Raw genomic sequence first — 16,693 nt, forward strand, 5'->3', positions numbered from 1 at the left:
AGGTTTTGGCTTGCCTCCATTTCGTTTACTTCCTTTTCTGGTGATGCCTGTTTTTCTTTCATATGCGGGCTGTGTCTTTGTCTCCCCATGGTCATTGGTTTTCATTGTCATTTGTTGCCATGATGTTTTTTATTTCTTCTTTGATCTCTCTGGTAACCCAGTCATGGTTTAATAGCATGTTGTTTAGCCTCCATGTGTTTGATTTCTTTGGGTTGTTTTTATTGTAGTTGATTTCCAGTTTTATGCCACTGTGGTCTGAGAAGATGCTTGATATGATTTCTATCTTCTTGAATTTGAAGAGACTTTGCCTATGTCCCAACATATGGTCTATCTTTGAAAATGACCCATGTGCACTTGAGAAGAATGTATATTCTGTGGCTTTGGGGTGAAATGTTCTGAAGATGTCAATTAATTCCATCTGGTCTAGTGAGTCATTTAGGATTGATGTTTCTTTGCTGATTTTTTGTTTAGAGGATTTGTCCAATGGTGATAGTGGGGTATTAAAGTCTCCTACTATGATTGTATTGCTGTCAATCTCTGCCTTGATATCCTCCAGGAGTTTTTTTATGGGTGCTCCTGTATTGGGTGCATATATGTTTACCAGAGTTATTTCTTCTTGTTGGATTGCTCCCTTTAGTATTATGAAGTGGCCTTCCTTATCTCTTGTTATGTCCTTCACTGTGAGATCTAATTTGTCAGATATAAGTATTACTACCCCAGCTTTTTTTTCAGTTCCATTTGCCTGGAAAACCTTTTTCCATCCCTTCACCCTCAGTCTGTGTGCGTCTTTTTTTCTGAGGTGGGTTTCTTGTAGATAGCAGATATATGGGTCATGTTTTCTTATCCAGTCCATTACCCTATGTCTTTTGATTGGGGCATTTAATCCGTTTACATTTAAAGTTATTATTGATAGGTACTTATTTGTCGCCATTCCTATTCTTTACACCTGTGTTCCTTCTTTGCTTCCTATTTCTTTTTTTTTTACAGCAGACCCTTTAGCATTTCTTGCATTGCTGGTTTGGTGGTAATAAATTCCCTTAGTCCTTTTTTGTCTGTGAAGCTCCTGATTTCACCTTCAATTTTGATTGATAGCCTTGCTGGGTACAGTATTATTGGATTCAGACCCTTCCTTTGCATGACTTTGTATATTTCATTCCATTCCCTTCTGGCCTGATTAGTTTCTGTTGAGAAATCAGTTGCTAGTCTGATGGGGGTTCCTTTGTAGATAACTTTCTGTCTCTCTCTTGCCGCTTTTAAGATTCTTACTTTGTCGTTGGTGTTTGCCAATTAAATTATAATGTGCCTTGGTGTCGGTCTTTTGGGGTTCATTTTGCTTGGGACTCTGTGAGCTTCTTGGATTTGTGTGGGTTTTTTCTTGCCTATATCAGGGAAATTTTCTGTCATTATTTCTTCAAAGAGGTTTTCTATTCCTTGCTCAGCTTCCTTTCCTTCTGGAACCCCTATTATGCGGATGTTGTTTTGTTTCGTGTTGTCCCAAAGTTCCCTTAGGCTCTCCTCCTGCCTTTTAATTTTTTTTTCTAGAAGTTGCTCTACTTGGGTATTTTTTCCCATCTTGTCTTCTAGCTCACTGATGCGGTCCTCTGCTTCTTCTAGTCTACTGTTGATGCTTTCTATTGAGTTCTTTACAGCAGCGATGTCATTTTTCATTTCTTCTTGGTTCTTCTTCATTTCCTCTTGGTTCTTGCTCATATTGTCGAATTTGTCTTCCATTCTTTTCAGCCACCTTATGACCATTTCTCTGAATTCTTTTTCTGGAAGGTTGCTTGCCTCCATTTCGTTTACTTCCTTTTCTGGTGATGCCTGTTTTTCTTTCATATGCGGGCTGTGTCTTTGTCTCCCCATGGTCTCTCTTCTCTGGGTGTCTGGTTATGTAGTTCTCTCTCTCCTGCGTTGATTTAAAGGCACAAAATACAGCACTACCAGGTACAACACACAAGGCACTGAACAGAAATGTATTCACGATATTAATAACTTCCAATAAAGGTGACCACCTGAGGAAGGCAAATTAGGGGATAGGAGAGAAAGAAGAAGAGGAAAAAGAAAGGAAGAAGAAGAAGAAAAAAAAAAAGGAGTGTCAAAATGAAATTGGGAAAAGGGAAAAAAAGAAGATAAAAAAGTAAGAGAGACAAGAAAGAGACTAAGAGAGAAAGGGAAACAGACTATATATATTGGGGATAAAACTCCAATAGAACAATCACTTATCCCAGCAAATGCCAGCAGCAAGTACCTGGGGATTAATACAAACTACAACACCAACTAATATTGAGTGAGGCAAGGGAAAACAGAAGCACTAAACAAACAAAAAAATAAACAAAAGAAGAATAAGCAAAACAATCTCACAAAAAAGCATAAAAATTCTATATAATCTACATTCAAGTGAACAACAACAAAAGGACAGAGAGAAAAACAATTTTTGGATAGTTAAGACAGCGAAGAGAGAGGTGTGTATGGACTTGGAGCAGGGGATTGGAGATTGGATATATAAGTAGGGTGAAATTTTAACGGGAGTAAGCAGAAAGAATAGGGAAAATCTAAAGCAGGAAAGGGGTAAGATAAACAGGACACCGAAAAGGGAAAAGTGAGGAAGAGAGTGATGGCATAAAGGTAGAGTTGAGATAGAGTAAAATGATGCTAAAGGAAAGATAAAAATAGAATGTAGAACATTAATCCCAAAACAAAATGAAGAGAAAATAAAATGACACTTAAAAAAAAAAAAAAGATAAAAAAGCAGTAGTAATAATACGGATTGAAAATAAAAATGTAATAATTAAAAAGGTAAAATCAAGTGAGGAAAAAAGAAAAAAATTAGTTTCTTGAGTAAAAGATGCAAAAAATGAAAATAAAAAAATAAAAAATAAAAATAAAATGTGGAGTAGTGAAGGTCATTCACTTCCTCTGTTGTTCTGTTTGGCACGCCTGTTTCTCAGTCCGGACAGTATTGCAGTTCCCTGCGTTCCACTGCTCTTCAGTGATGTAAGCCAGTCCTGATTTTAAGCAGGCGGTGTGTCTTAATTCGTATTCCTTTATTTTTGATTACACAAGAGTCAATTTGTGATTCAGCCCCTGGGTGGCAGTGTTTCTGGATTGACTTCCGGGTTTATCTATGGCCTCTCTAGGGAGTGTTAGAGCCTTCTTTCCCTGTGGCACTCACTACCGGTTTGTGGGAGTGGGCTGCCTCAGAGCTGGCTCTCTGATGGTCACTCCCTGCTCCAATCCCCAGGTTCCAGAAAAACAACTTTCCCCTGCAGTCTCCCAGGGTGTCCCCAACTGGGTGATCCTATGTATTGGGCTTAGTAATCAGAAGCAAGAATTTCAAGAGGACAAAGCCCAAGTGTGCGCACTCCGTGGCTGCGCGTAAGTCTAGCACACCCCTGAAATTCTTAGGGTGTCCCTGCACGTGAGATCAAAATGGGTTGCTTTTTAGAGAGCTCTTCTGTTAGCAGCTCTGAGGACCCCCTTCCACATTCACAGATCACGCCAGCCCCAACAGCCACGGATTTTTTTAGGCACAGACTTCCCTGGTCCTCCAGCTCCCGCAAAACGCGCGTTCCTCTCTTGCGCTGGGACCAGAGACCTCACTTTATCCCAGGCGAAATCTGACCTTTCCGTGGTGGAGTGTAGAGCTCCTCTGAAGCCGTGTGTTTGCGCCAATTGGGGAGCGTTGTTCTGGGGCTCGCAGCTGTTCCGTGGGTGCCGCAGTTGTGGATTCTCAGGCTTCCGATAAGCTCCACTTTCCGGTTCCAGATGGCGCAGACCTAGATTCACTTGTTGATAGATATGTATTTGTTCATAATTTTTATCTTTACCTTTTTCTTCTTCTTCCTCTTCTTAAAGAATACCTTTCAGCATTTCATATAATACCGGTTTGGTGGTGATGAACTCCTTTAGCTTTTTCTTATCTGTGAAGCTGTTTACCTGCCCTTCAATTCTGAATGATAGCTTTGCTGGGTAGAGTGATCTTGGTTGTAGGTTCTTGCTATTCATCACTTTGAATATTTCTTGCCACTCCCGTCTGCCCTGCATAGTTTCTGTTGAGAAATCAGCTGATAGTCGTATGGGTGCTCCCTTGTAGGTAACTGTTTTTCTCTTGCTGCTTTTAACATTCTCTCTTTGTCTTTTGCTCTTGGCATTTTAATTATGATGTGTCTTGGTGTGGTCCTCTTTGGATTCCTTTTGTTTGGGGTTCTGTGCGCTTCCTGGACTTGTAAGTCTATTTCTTTCACCAGGTGGGGGAAGTTTTCTGTCATTATTTCTTCAAATAGGTTTTCAGTGTCTTGCTCTCTCTCTTCTTCTGGCACCCCCATAATTAAGATGTTGGTACGCTTGAGGTTGTCCCAGAGGCTCCTTACACTATCTTCAAGTTTTTGGATTCTTTTTTCTAAAAAAGCTTTTCCGGTTGAATGTTTTTTGCTTCTTTGTATTTCAAATCTTTGACTTCATTCTTGCGGTCCTCTAGTCTCTGTATAATATTTTTATTTCAGTCAGTGTATGTTTAATTTCTAGTTGGTCCTTTTTCATATCCTCGAGGGTCTTGCTAAATTTATCAGCCTTTTCTAGGAAATTCTTGAAAAACCTTATAACCGTGTTTTTGAACTCTATAACCAGTCGTTTGCTTTCCTCCATTTATTTCATTTGTGATCTGTTTCTTTGTCTCCGCATTTTGGCTGCTTCCCTGAGTTGGTGGAGTATCTTTGTGTGGTAGGTGTCCTATAGGGCCCAGTGGCTCAGCCTCCCCCAGTTATCTGAGGTGGACACTTTTGGTGCACCCCTTTGTGGGCTGTGCACAGCCTTATTGTAGTTAAGTCTTGATTGTTATTGCTATCACTGGGAGGTATTGACCTCCAGGCCAACTGACTGTGAGGATCAGCTGTGTCTATGCTGGGAGAACTTCTGTGCTGGAGACACCCTTATGAGACAAGACTTGCAAAACTGCAAAAGCCTCTGTGCTCAGCTTGGATGGGGCGGAGTCTCAGGGCGGAGCAGACAGCCTTGGCTTCCCGTCAGCCCTGCCCTATGAGGCCCCTGGGTCTTAGTGTCCCTCGGTAATCACTGCAAGCACCTCTGAGAGAAAGCTGCCCTCGAGTTTCGCCCGCTGCCAGACAGTCCAGTTTCTCCCCGAATGAGTCTGGGTTTCCTGAAACTTGCGTGGAACTGGAGTTCAGCACAGTTGGGAGCTTCCGTCTCCCTCCTGCTTTAGAAAGCCAGCCGCGCACTCAGCACCCCCGTGCACTCAGCAGTCAGTCCTCTCTGCATGCGCGCGCCTTCGGACCTCTGCCTTCTGCAGCTCCCCTGAGTCTCAGTGTGCTTTCTCTTTTCCTGACAGTCCAGATTCCTCCCGAATGATTCTGGGTTCCCAGAGTCTTGCCCGGGACTGGAGTTCAGCACAGTCGGGAGCTTCTGTCTCCCTCCCGCTTTAGAAAGCCAGCCGCGCACTCAGCCGCCCGTGCAATCAGCCGCCCGTCCTCTCTGCGTGCGCACATCTCTGCACTTCAGCCTTTTGCAGCTCCTCTGGGTCTCAATGTGCTTCCTCTTTCCTTCTAGTTGAAGAATTTCCACTCAGCCAGCTTTCCTGTGGTTCTGGATGGTGTCTGTTTTGTCTTTTAGTTGTAGTTTTGATATTGTTGTGCGAGGCAGCAGTTTAGATGTTTACCTATGCCGCCATCTTGGTTTCTCCCGAGCTTGCATTTTTAAAAAAAATATATATTTTATTGTTTTTTTTTGTTACAGAGAGGAAGGGAGAGGGAGAGTGAGTTAGAAACATCGATGAGAAAGAAACATCAATCAGCTGCCTCCTGCACACCCCCTACTGGGGATGTGCCCCCAACCAAGGTACATGCCCTTGACTGGAATCGAACCTGGGACCCTTGAGTCCGCAGGCCAAAACTCTTATCCATGGAGCCAAACGGGTCAGGGCTTGAGCTTGCATTTTTTAAAATTAGCATGTGCTTATTTCATTTTTCCTCTTTCTGTTTTAAAGGGAACTGTTTTTAAATATCTCTGACATTTCTATTTGTTTTCTCTTGAATGATTTCATTTGTACTTTTTTGTTTGTTATCTTCTACATCTCTTGTTTTGTAACCCATAACCTCAAGTCCTAAATCTCTCTTGACTATTTCTTTTCACTTGCTGTATTATCACCCTGACTTAAACTATCATTATCTCGCCTAAACTACTGTATAAACTTCTTATGACTTGACTCCCTTTCTCTAGCCAGTTTTAGTTTATTCCTTTCTGTTCTTCATACTACAGCAAGAATGATATTTGAAAGCAATAGAGGGCTTGGCTACAGTGGCAGTAAGGAAATAGTTACTGAGTGAATCAGTAGGTACTGATGTCCTCCATCTTCTCTGTTCCTACAATCAAGTGTTTGTATAGAAGGAGACTTCAGAAAGATTGCACACTAAACATTTGGTTTATGTCATGCTTTTTGAAGTTCACTAGGCATCCCAATTTCCTTCTAGTGTTCATTCCTCCCTGGCCCTCATTTTATCCTTAACCACCTCCACTCACACACAGATTTATCCTTATGTTTGACTCTTTATTTAGAATCTGGTTACCTTAATCATAGGGACTTTAAATAGAGATCTAGAAAATTAATTACATAGAGTTTTGTTTTCTTATCAGGAAATAGCAATAGTATAATAGTTTTTATAGAGTTTAGTACTTTTGTACTCTAGTTCTTATGTATATAGCACATTCTTATTAGATTCCTAGTATATCTTTTACCTTTAAAGAACATATTGCTTCCTTCAAAGGGAACCAAAATAACTTTTCTTTTATTTAATTATGGAAAATTTCTAAACTTACAAAAATATAAAAATATAACGAACCTCCATGTTACCTGTTGCCCAACTTCAACTTAAGCAATCCTTTCTGCCCCCTCCCAATTATTTTGAAAGAAATAATTTTTTTTATATATAAATACTTCAGTTGAAATAACTTTTTCAGGGGCCCAAAATAGCTGATAGAGAACCAGAATTGGAATCCAGGAGTGTGTCAGTGTTGTACAGACAGCCCAGTTATTGCTTATCTATGTACTAGTGGCCCGGTGCATGAAATTATGCACGGGGGGGGGGGGGGCGGGTCCTCAGCCCAGCCTGCACCCTCTCCAATCGGACATCCCTCTCACAATCTGGTACCGCTGGCTCCTGACCACTCACCTGTGCCGTGCCAGCACAGCCAAGGGTTCGGCGAGCCTGAGGGAGGGCCGGCGAAGGATGAAGAAAAGACAGACAAAGAGAATAAGCTGGGTCTAGGTGGATCTTCTGTGCGTGACTAAGACCACAGAACAGATCCAGACTGAAAGCTGATGCTTTATTTTATAGTCAGAGGTAAACAAGGTAATTTACAATGTTCTTGTAAGTTTCACTTGTTTTGGCAGCACTTGCTGCACCTCCCACAGCCCATTAGCTACCCAGGAAAGATCTAGGGAGTAGTCACAAGATCAAGCTAAATTATGCTAAGAGGGCTGTGCCCTCTAAGCTGGGACTTGTTTGTGGCTTTGCCAGCAGGTCAGTCCGAGGCTTAACCCTTTAACCGCTCCCTACACTCACCTGCCTGCCTTCCTGCCTGATCACCCCTAACTGCCTCTGCCTGCCTGCCTGATTGCCCCTAACCCCTCTGCCTGATCGTCCCTAACCTCTTTGCCTGCCGACCTGATCTCGCCCCCAACTGCCTCTGCCTGCTTGGTCGCCCCTAACTGCCCTCCCTGCCGGCCTGATCTCGCCCCCAACTGCCCTCCCCTGCTGGCCTGATCTTGCCCCCCAACTGCCCTCCCCTGCCGGCCTGGTTGCCCCCAACTGCTCTCCCCTGCTGGCCTGGTCTCACCCCCAATGGCCCTCTCCTGTCGGCCTGATCTCGCCCCTAACTGCTCTCCCCTGCTGGCCTGATCGCCCCTAACTGCCTCTACCTGCCTGATTGCCCCTAACTGCCCTCCCGTGCTGGCCTGATCTTGCCCCCCAACTGCTCTCCCCTGCCGGCCTGATCTCGCTCCCAATGGCCCTCCCCTTCCAGCCTGATCACACTCCCAACTGCCCTCCCCTGCTGGCCTGATCTCATTACCAACTGCCCTTCTTTGCTGGCCTGATCGCCCCTAATGGCCTCTGCCTCGACCCCCACCACCATGGCTTTGTCCGGAAGGAAGTCGGACATCTGGAAGATGGCTGGTTGACCCGGTCTAATTAGCATATTACCCTTTTAGTAGTAAGATTATATAGGACAGGATTGCTTAAATGGGTGGGGGAAGCCTTTTTCATCAGGAGGAGATGCTCTTGGCAGACAAAAATATACAATCCCTATATCTGGACTGATAGCCAGCCATATGCACTATACTGCCAAACTGGTCATTGAACAATTGAACTGCTTTCTTACACCTTACACCAAATAGCTGTTGCCCTTAAAACCCCTCCTCAGCCCCCACCTTAGGTTCTGCCTTCACAGTCCACCCAGGTTAGGTTCTGATTGGTTGGTTTCTATGCCAGTCAGCATCTCCAGGTTCATCTCTGGGCCTGATCAGAGAGGCGGGGCTGATCAGCAGCCCCAGCGGAGGCCTGAGAGAAAGAGAGGCGCGGCTGCTGGCCAGGTCCGGAGCAAAAGAGAGAGGCAAGTGCTGATCAACAGTTGCCACGGAGGCTACGGATAAGACCCTGCTTCTCTGTCCAGGCCTCTCTTTGGGCTTGATCCGCAGCCCACTTGGCAGTCAGTGCTGGGTTGGGGTACCTGAAGCAGCGGCAGTCCAGCATTGACTTCCGGTCGGTCGAGCCTTTGGTCGTTTTGCATATTATGACCCTGGGTTTTTATATATTAGGACTAGAGGCCCGATCCACAAAATTTGTGCAAGGTGCTCAGCCCCGCTGTGGTGGCGACTGCCTCTCCCTTGGCTCCCGCCACTGCAGCTTTGTCCGGAAGGTCATCCGGAAGGACGTCTGTCTAATTAGCATATTATGCTTTTATTATTATAGATATAAAAGCCTAAGCGACCGTTCGACTGTTCAGCCGGTAGCTATGACATGCACTGACCACCAGGTGGCAGATGCTCAATGCACAGGCATGGAAACATGGAACAGACAGATGAATCTCAGAGGGAAAGGGAAGGGTGGGAAGAGATTAACCAAAGATCTTATATGCATAGTAGAGGCCTGGTGCATGGATTCGTGCACCTGTGGGATTCCTTGGCCTGGCCTGTGGTGATCGGGCCGAAACTGGCAGTCTGACATCCTCCGGGGGTTCCCGGATTGCGAGAGGGGCAAGCCATGCCAAGGGACCCCACCAGTGCACGAATCTGTGCACCGGACCTCTGGTAACAGAATAATAGAATATTATCCCCAATTCTATTACTCTGAAATGTCAGTTATTTTCACTACTTTTTAGTGGTATCTTTTATTATTCTATTGTCTATCTCATCCATGCATGTGAACTTTTTTAGTGAACATTTTCTAGAGTGTATTACTCCTTATTCCTTAAGGAAAAAAAACACAACAAACTCAACTAGAGTATATTATTATCCTTTAAACTGGGAAACTTGCTTGCTAATCATTTTCTGAAGTTTATTGTTTGTGGGGAAATAGTCAATATCTAGATAAAAATTCTTAAGTAAATTGATAGTTTGTTTCTATGATATGTTGAGGATAAAATTGTATTTTCTTTTTTTTTTAATTGTATTTTCTTTTGGAGTAATTACCTAGAGGATAAGTTTAAATTCCTCAAAAGATTTCTGGGTGTTGAAGTCTGAAACATCTCCTTGGGGATAAAAGATTCTTCTTTCTTTTTCTGGACTGAATCTCAGTTTCAGTTTGTGGATGAGATAAAGGGAAGTGCTACTGAGAAATATTTTTATTAATGGAAAAAAGAAGGGATAGAATCTATTTAGCCTATAATTTGTGCTGATTAAAGTATTTGTAATATGTTATCTTGAAACTATATATGGTGCATTTGAAATATTATTTCCAACTTTATTGAAATACTTGGTAAAATGATGTGTTCTTATTTTTCCTCTTAAGAAGTAATATTTAAGAAAATAATACCTGTGATTAATGTAAGGATGTATCCTTGTTTTAATAGGCATTAAGCATGATGGAACCATGTGTGATACCTGCCGCCAGCAACCAATCATTGGCATTCGATGGAAGTGTGCAGAGTGTACAAATTATGATTTGTGCACCGTGTGTTATCATGGAGATAAGCATCACTTAAGGCATCGCTTCTATAGAATTACTACACCTGGAAGTGAGCGGTATGGGAAATAGTTTTTCTTCAGTCGCAGTTTTTTGTTTGTATTAAAATTTTATACTATTCAGCCTTAAAAATAGGATTAGGAAAGCTTCTAAGAGCTAGTTTAGTCAGGAGGTAGCAGATAGCAGGCTAGAAGTGGACCAGGCTTGCCTCTGTGAAGACGAAGCTCTAAGTATTTTTCCAAGATAATCTAGGCTATTCTTTCTCTCTATTAGAGACCTGGCACTACTCAGTACTTGGAAATGCAAGGGTAGCCCAAGAGAGACGGATTATTTTCTTCTTTATTTTTTATTAACAAGCTGAAGTGTTTTTATTATTATTATTTTGTTGATTGATTTTTAGAAAACATTGATTTGTTGTTCCTATTATTTATGCATTCATTGGTTGATTCTTATATGTGCCCTGATAGAGGATTGAACCCCCAACCTTGGTGTATTGGATGCTGCGCTAACCAACTGAGCTACCATCAGGGCTGATTATTTTCTTCTTACTATACCTTCTATTCTGTTAATTGCTATCACTAGGGCCCATTGATTCAGTCAAGAGGCATTTATTAAGACTTTGAGGTAGCTACTATGCTTATGTAAATTTGAAGGTAAAGTACTTAAAGAGTTTTCAAGTTAAGGGATTATTTGATCAACAGTGATTATCATGTGATGTTTTATACTCTGTGTAGGGATATGTACTGAGTGTTATAAGAGTAAGAGAGAGGAGTGTTAATTGTGAATGGGCATAGAGTTTCAGGTAATTTAGTCTTCTTATGTAGATTCTAGAGGCCCGGTCCACGAAATTTGTGCATGGGGGGAGGGTGTGTCCCTCAGCTCAGCCTGCACCCTCTCCATTCTGGGACCTCTTGAGGGATGTCCGACTGCCCGTTTAGGCCTGATAGAATCGGGCCTAAACGGGCAGTTGGACATCCCTCTCACAATCCAGGACTGCTGGCTTCCAACTGCTCGCTTGCCTGCCTGCCTGTTTGCCCCTAATAGCTTCTGCCTGCCAGCCTGACCACCCCCTAACCACTCCCCTGCCAGCCTGATTGACACCTAACTGCTCTGCTGCTGGCCCAATTGCCCCTAACTGCCCTCCCTGCTGGCCTGATCACCCCTAACTGCCCTCCCTTGCCAGCCTGCTTGCCCCTAACTGCCCTCCCCTGCTGGCCGGGTCGCCCCCAACTGCCCTCCCCTGCAGGCCTGGTCCCTCCCAACTGCCCTCCCCTGCTGGCCTTGTCATCCCTAACTGCCCTCCCCTGCCGGCCATCTTGTGTCCATATGGGGGCAGCCATCTTGTGTGTTGGAGTGACGGTCAATTTGCATATTACTCTTTTATTAGATAGGATGGATAATGCATAGGAGCATGAATCTAGCCCAGCCGTGGGCAAACTATGGCCCGCGGGCCGGATCCGGCCCGTTCGGCTGTTCTATCCGGCCCGCGGAGCCGAAAGAGCGGAGGGTTCTCTTGCTCTCCCCTCCGCTCCTTCACCAGCAGCAGTGTTAACATGGCAACGTCGGGAAACACGGCCGCAGCTCCTTCTTCTGAGTGGGCGGATTTATATCCGCCCATTCAGTAGAAGGAACAACCTCTCAATCTCCCAGAGGCTCCTTGTAATGCCCGCGGACGTGTCCCCTGACATCACCCTGGGAATGAGTAGACACGTTATCGTGGTGATGTAGGGAGACACGCCCCTGGAGAGCACAGTATCAGAGCATTAGCTAAAAAGGAGACCAACAACACTGTTCCCACTGAAGTTGATGTTTTAAAGACCAAAAGCCTTTTAACCCAGTCTACATTGCCATTTACATCTACGTCCCGGGCATAATGTGGAAGTTGCACTAAAGAAAATGTTTAATTTACTGTTTACACATTTTGTTCTTTTCTATTTGTTTTAGTTTTACATTATTTTATTATATTTAAGTTTAATTTGAAAGGCTTTTGTACCTTTCCTTTGTTAGGCAATTTTATATTGCCTTTGCCATCTTCAATAAAAGGTATGTTATTGTGCTATGATTCCTCCATTTTTTGAAGTTTCAAATTATAATAATTAGTGTTTACATTCTTCTTGTTAAAATGTTTGAAATGAGTAAAACTATTGAAATAAAAAAAAAGACCTTACCCTTTTATGTAATGATGTTTACTTTGAATTTATATTAGTTCACACAAACACTCCATCCATGCTTTTGTTCCAGCCCTCCGTTCCAGTTTAAGAACCCATTGTGGCCCCCAGTCAAAAAGTTTGCCCACCCCTGATCTAGCCAGTCATAGGGAAGCATCAGGAGTAATAGAAAAATGGATTTGGGTGACCTGGTTTCCCAGTTCAAATCATGGTCCTGCCATTTATTTTTATTTTATTTTATTTTAATTTTTAAATATATTTTATTGATGTTTTTACAGAGGGGAAGGGAGAGGGAGAGAGAGTTAGAAACATTGATGAGAGAGAAACATCAATCAGCTCCTCCTGCACACCCCCCATTGGGGATGTGCCCGCAACCAAGGTACATGCCCTTGACTGTAATCGAACCTGGGACCCTTGAGTCTGCAGGCCGATGCTCTATCCACTGAGCCAAACTGGTCAGGGCGGTCCTGCCATTTATTAACTAAGTAATTGGAACAAGTTATTTTTGTCTTTTGTTTACAATTTTAAAAATTAGAGTATAATAAAGATATTCTAAAAATGAATAGAATAATGAGATGAAAGCAGAAAAGCAAAAGGAAAAAAACCCCAAATCTTTTTGGTTTTATGAATGAGAAGGATGCGGAATACGGGGTAGATGCTCGGAAAACCCAGCTGGTCCATATAAATGAGTTTAGAATCTTTTTCAAGGTCCACAGTCTTCTGTAGGTATGCAGAACTTTGGAGGCAGTTTAATGCAGGTCAAATCTAGGCCACAAATGTATTTTACTTGACATATACCATGTTCCAAAATTTTGAACAATTGTTAACCTTTTGAAATTGGGTGATTTCACACAAAAATCTAAGTTTATCAATTCTTAAAACATGCACACATTCACACACACTCTCACACTTATGTACGCACCCGCCCAGAAAACTTAGCACTGGGCCTACATTTGTTCATGGCAAGAGTTTGCTGAAGCACAGGAGCACCTGTACCCTGTAGACAAATCCATGCTTGAGTTCACCAAAGTCCCTACCACTCCCTGTTGTCTTCCTAAATAAGCCTGAGGTCAAGTGCCACTTGCCGTTTTTCATTTCTGTGGCGCTATTTTTCTTAGGAACTCATTTATATTATTTGCCTAACAGATGTACTTGATTTGAGTTTGCTATCTCTAAAGCAGTGAAGAGTATAGTGATAATTTGAAATAGTTAGATTGGGTTCATATGTGGATTTCATTACTATTTAAAAAATCTTTCATATTTTCGAAATAACCTTTTATATTCTGTTGTTAAAAAATAATGTTACCTATTTTTAAACAAGTTTGAAATAATTTTATTTTTAGGGTTCTATTAGAATCTCGTAGAAAATCTAAGAAGATTACAGCCAGAGGGATCTTTGCAGGAGCCAGAGTGGTACGAGGAGTAGACTGGCAATGGGAAGATCAGGATGGAGGAAATGGACGTAGGGGGAAGGTAAAACTTTTTTCTTAATTCATCATGTTATTCTAGAATATAGTATGTCAGGAGGTTTTTATTTATTACTATAATTGAATTATGTGGCACATTTTTTTCTATGCCAGGAGCAATTTTTTAAATCTTAATTTCCCTTTTTTCTTGAAAGAAAAGAGGTTGTTCCTACTCCATTGTAAATATTGGTATTTCTTGAGAAAGTTGTTGGGTAGATTTTACCTTTCTACCTTTAGGCTTCAGTATTGCCACTTTGTTGCCCAGAATGCCATTCTAAACAATCTGTTTGGGTCAGTCCTCCCTGAGCTTTGCTAATACTCTTAACTTTCTTGCTATTACAATTTCACTTGTTTTATTTTATTTATTTATTTATAAATATATTTTATTGACTTTTTACAGAGAGGAAGGCAGAGGGAGAGGGATAGAGAGTTAGAAACATCGATGAGCGAGAAACATCAATTCAGCTGCCTCCTGCACACTGCCTACTGGGGATGTGCCCACAACCAAGGTACATGCCCTTGACCGGAATCGAACCTGGGACCCTTCAGTCCACAGGCTGACACTCTGTCCACTGAGCCAAACCGGTTAGGGCTACAATTTCACTTGTTTTATATTCCATTCTTTCAAAGACCTGAGTCTTAGGGGGTAATAAGCAGCTACTTTTGTTACCTAGTCCACTTAACTCTTGTTACTATTCTCAGGTAGTGTATAGAGCTGTTTAGGGTCAATTTTAGCAATTATTCTGTAGGGAATTGTGTGCCGTGCCAGCACAGCCAAGGGTTCGGCGAGCCTGAGGGAGGGCCGGCAAAGGATGAAGAAAAGACAGACAAAGAGAATAAGCTGGGTCTAGGTGGATCTTCTGTGTGTGACTAAGACCACAGAACAGATCCAGACTGAAAGCTGATGCTTTATTTTATAGTCAGAGGTAAACAAGGTAATTTACAATGTTCTTGTAAGTTTCACTTGTTTTGGCAGCACTTGCTGCACCTCCCACAGCCCATTAGTTACCCAGGAAAGATCTAGGGAGCAGTCACAAGATCAAGCTTAATTATGCTAAGAGGGCTGTGCCCTCTAAGCTGGGACTTGTTTGCGGCTTTGCCAGCAGGTCAGTCCGAGGCTTAACCGTATAACGGCTCCCTATATCTCGCCCTTCTTTTAATTTTAAGCTACTAATAATGGAAGTAAAACTTAAAGATAACAAAACAATGCCAATGCAAAACCCAATAACAAAACAATGTCAATGTAAAACCCAGACATGGTTATTAATAAAACAATGCCAATGCAATACTACAATAATAGAGAAATCAAACTACAGTAACATTTTTCTACTAAATGTAAGTTTCTTTTGCTGATTTACTCAAGAGTCCTCGGACTTGGCTGCGCAAGAGTTTGCAGAAAACTGGCAGCTAACCAATGCTAGCATGGCCAGAAACATGATTGAGGGAGTAGCTTCCACTTCTTGCTTTTCTGCCATCTGCTGGGCCTCAGTTGTTAACTTCTTCAGCTGACCCCATGTTGGCACCTCGGTCTTTTGTATAGCCTTCGTCATCTTCCTTTTCCACTTTGCTGTCATTGGGGCAACTCTCAGTCTTTTGAACGTTGGGACAAGGAGCTTCTCTGGGTCCATTGTGGTGACATACATAACGCTCTGGCACCGAAATTGGCTGCACTGCTCCTTCTGGAAAGATACAAACACAACCTCTTCCCCACATCATTACTGGATCTGGTCCAAACCATTGTCCAGTTTGTGCATCCTTCCATCGGGCTACCCCCGTGGAAGCTATTGTACAGGAGGCCCGATGCCTTTTGGCTGCAGTATGACCCTCTGCATCGCAATTCAAAAAATTTAAAGTATAAAGAACATGACTGAGTTTGTTTTGAGGTGACACATAATATCTGTCTCCCCCTTTCTGTTTTAGTAATTGCATTTTAAGAGTGTGATTTGCTCTTTCCACTACTGCTTGACCTTGAGGGTTGTAAGGGATACCAGTTTTATGACAAATTTGATATTGCTGACAAAAACGTTGAAAAGCAGAACTAGTGTATGCGGGTCCTTTGTCTGTCTTTAGCTCTAAGGGAGGACCTAGTACCGCAAAGGCAGCTAGGCAATGACATGCTTGGCACTCTCTCCCATTTGGGGAGTCGCAAAGATAAAGCGGGAGCAGGTATCTAACGTACAAATGTGCGAGTAAAACAAACTTTAGCTGTACCAGTAACTAAGAAATAAGTAAATCTTCATTTAAGAACCTTTAACATAATTATTTAAATGTAAGGAATTTTGGCTTATGAAATGGACCTAAGCAACTTGTCATTTCCTACCATAAAATATTGAAAACCAAGGGCTAAACTCAACCATTATAGGCTAAAGAAACTAAAACAACTTTAATGACTTAAAAAAGCAAAAGCTCATTTTAACCTAATTTAAGCCTTTTGAACTAATCTAATGTGTCAAAGGCAGGAGGAAGACTTATCCCTCTAAAACAAACAAACAAAAACCTAGTGCTTTCTAAGAAAATGAAAGAAATAAAAGTATGCATGCTTACTATACTATAGGAATTGAAACTGAGAAGTATGGGAAAGAAGGAGGAAGGTAAAAGAAAGCTCAATCTGTTTATCAGGGCAATCATTAAAAATCTACGGTAACCTGATCAACCAAAAATCCTTAAGAGTTTCTGAAATTACACTAGTCACATTTGCTGTCTCAAAACTTAAAATGAAAACAAACAAACAAAAAAACAACTTAAAATGATTGTCTCTTTTAAATAGTAAATGATTATTTATTTATTTATTTTATTTTTTTTTTAAATAAATCTTTATTCAGATTATTACAATTATTTCTCCTTTTTCCCCCCATAGCTCCCCTCC

General features: G+C 42.1%; 1 protein-coding gene across 1 annotated transcript in view; it reads left to right on the top strand.

The window, feature by feature from the left end:
• Nucleotides 1-16,693, top strand: part of MIB1 (MIB E3 ubiquitin protein ligase 1) — a 123,705-nt gene that overhangs the window by 25,271 nt on the left and 81,741 nt on the right. Inside the window, exons 2-3 of the mRNA XM_080684714.1 lie at nucleotides 10,081-10,252; nucleotides 13,705-13,834. Of these exons, the coding sequence (XP_080540840.1) occupies nucleotides 10,081-10,252; nucleotides 13,705-13,834 (302 nt within the window). The remainder of the gene's footprint in view (nucleotides 1-10,080; nucleotides 10,253-13,704; nucleotides 13,835-16,693) is intronic.

Source organism: Plecotus auritus, assembly GCF_963455305.1.
Source record: "Plecotus auritus genome assembly, chromosome: 8".
Lineage (NCBI taxonomy): Eukaryota > Metazoa > Chordata > Mammalia > Chiroptera > Vespertilionidae > Plecotus > Plecotus auritus.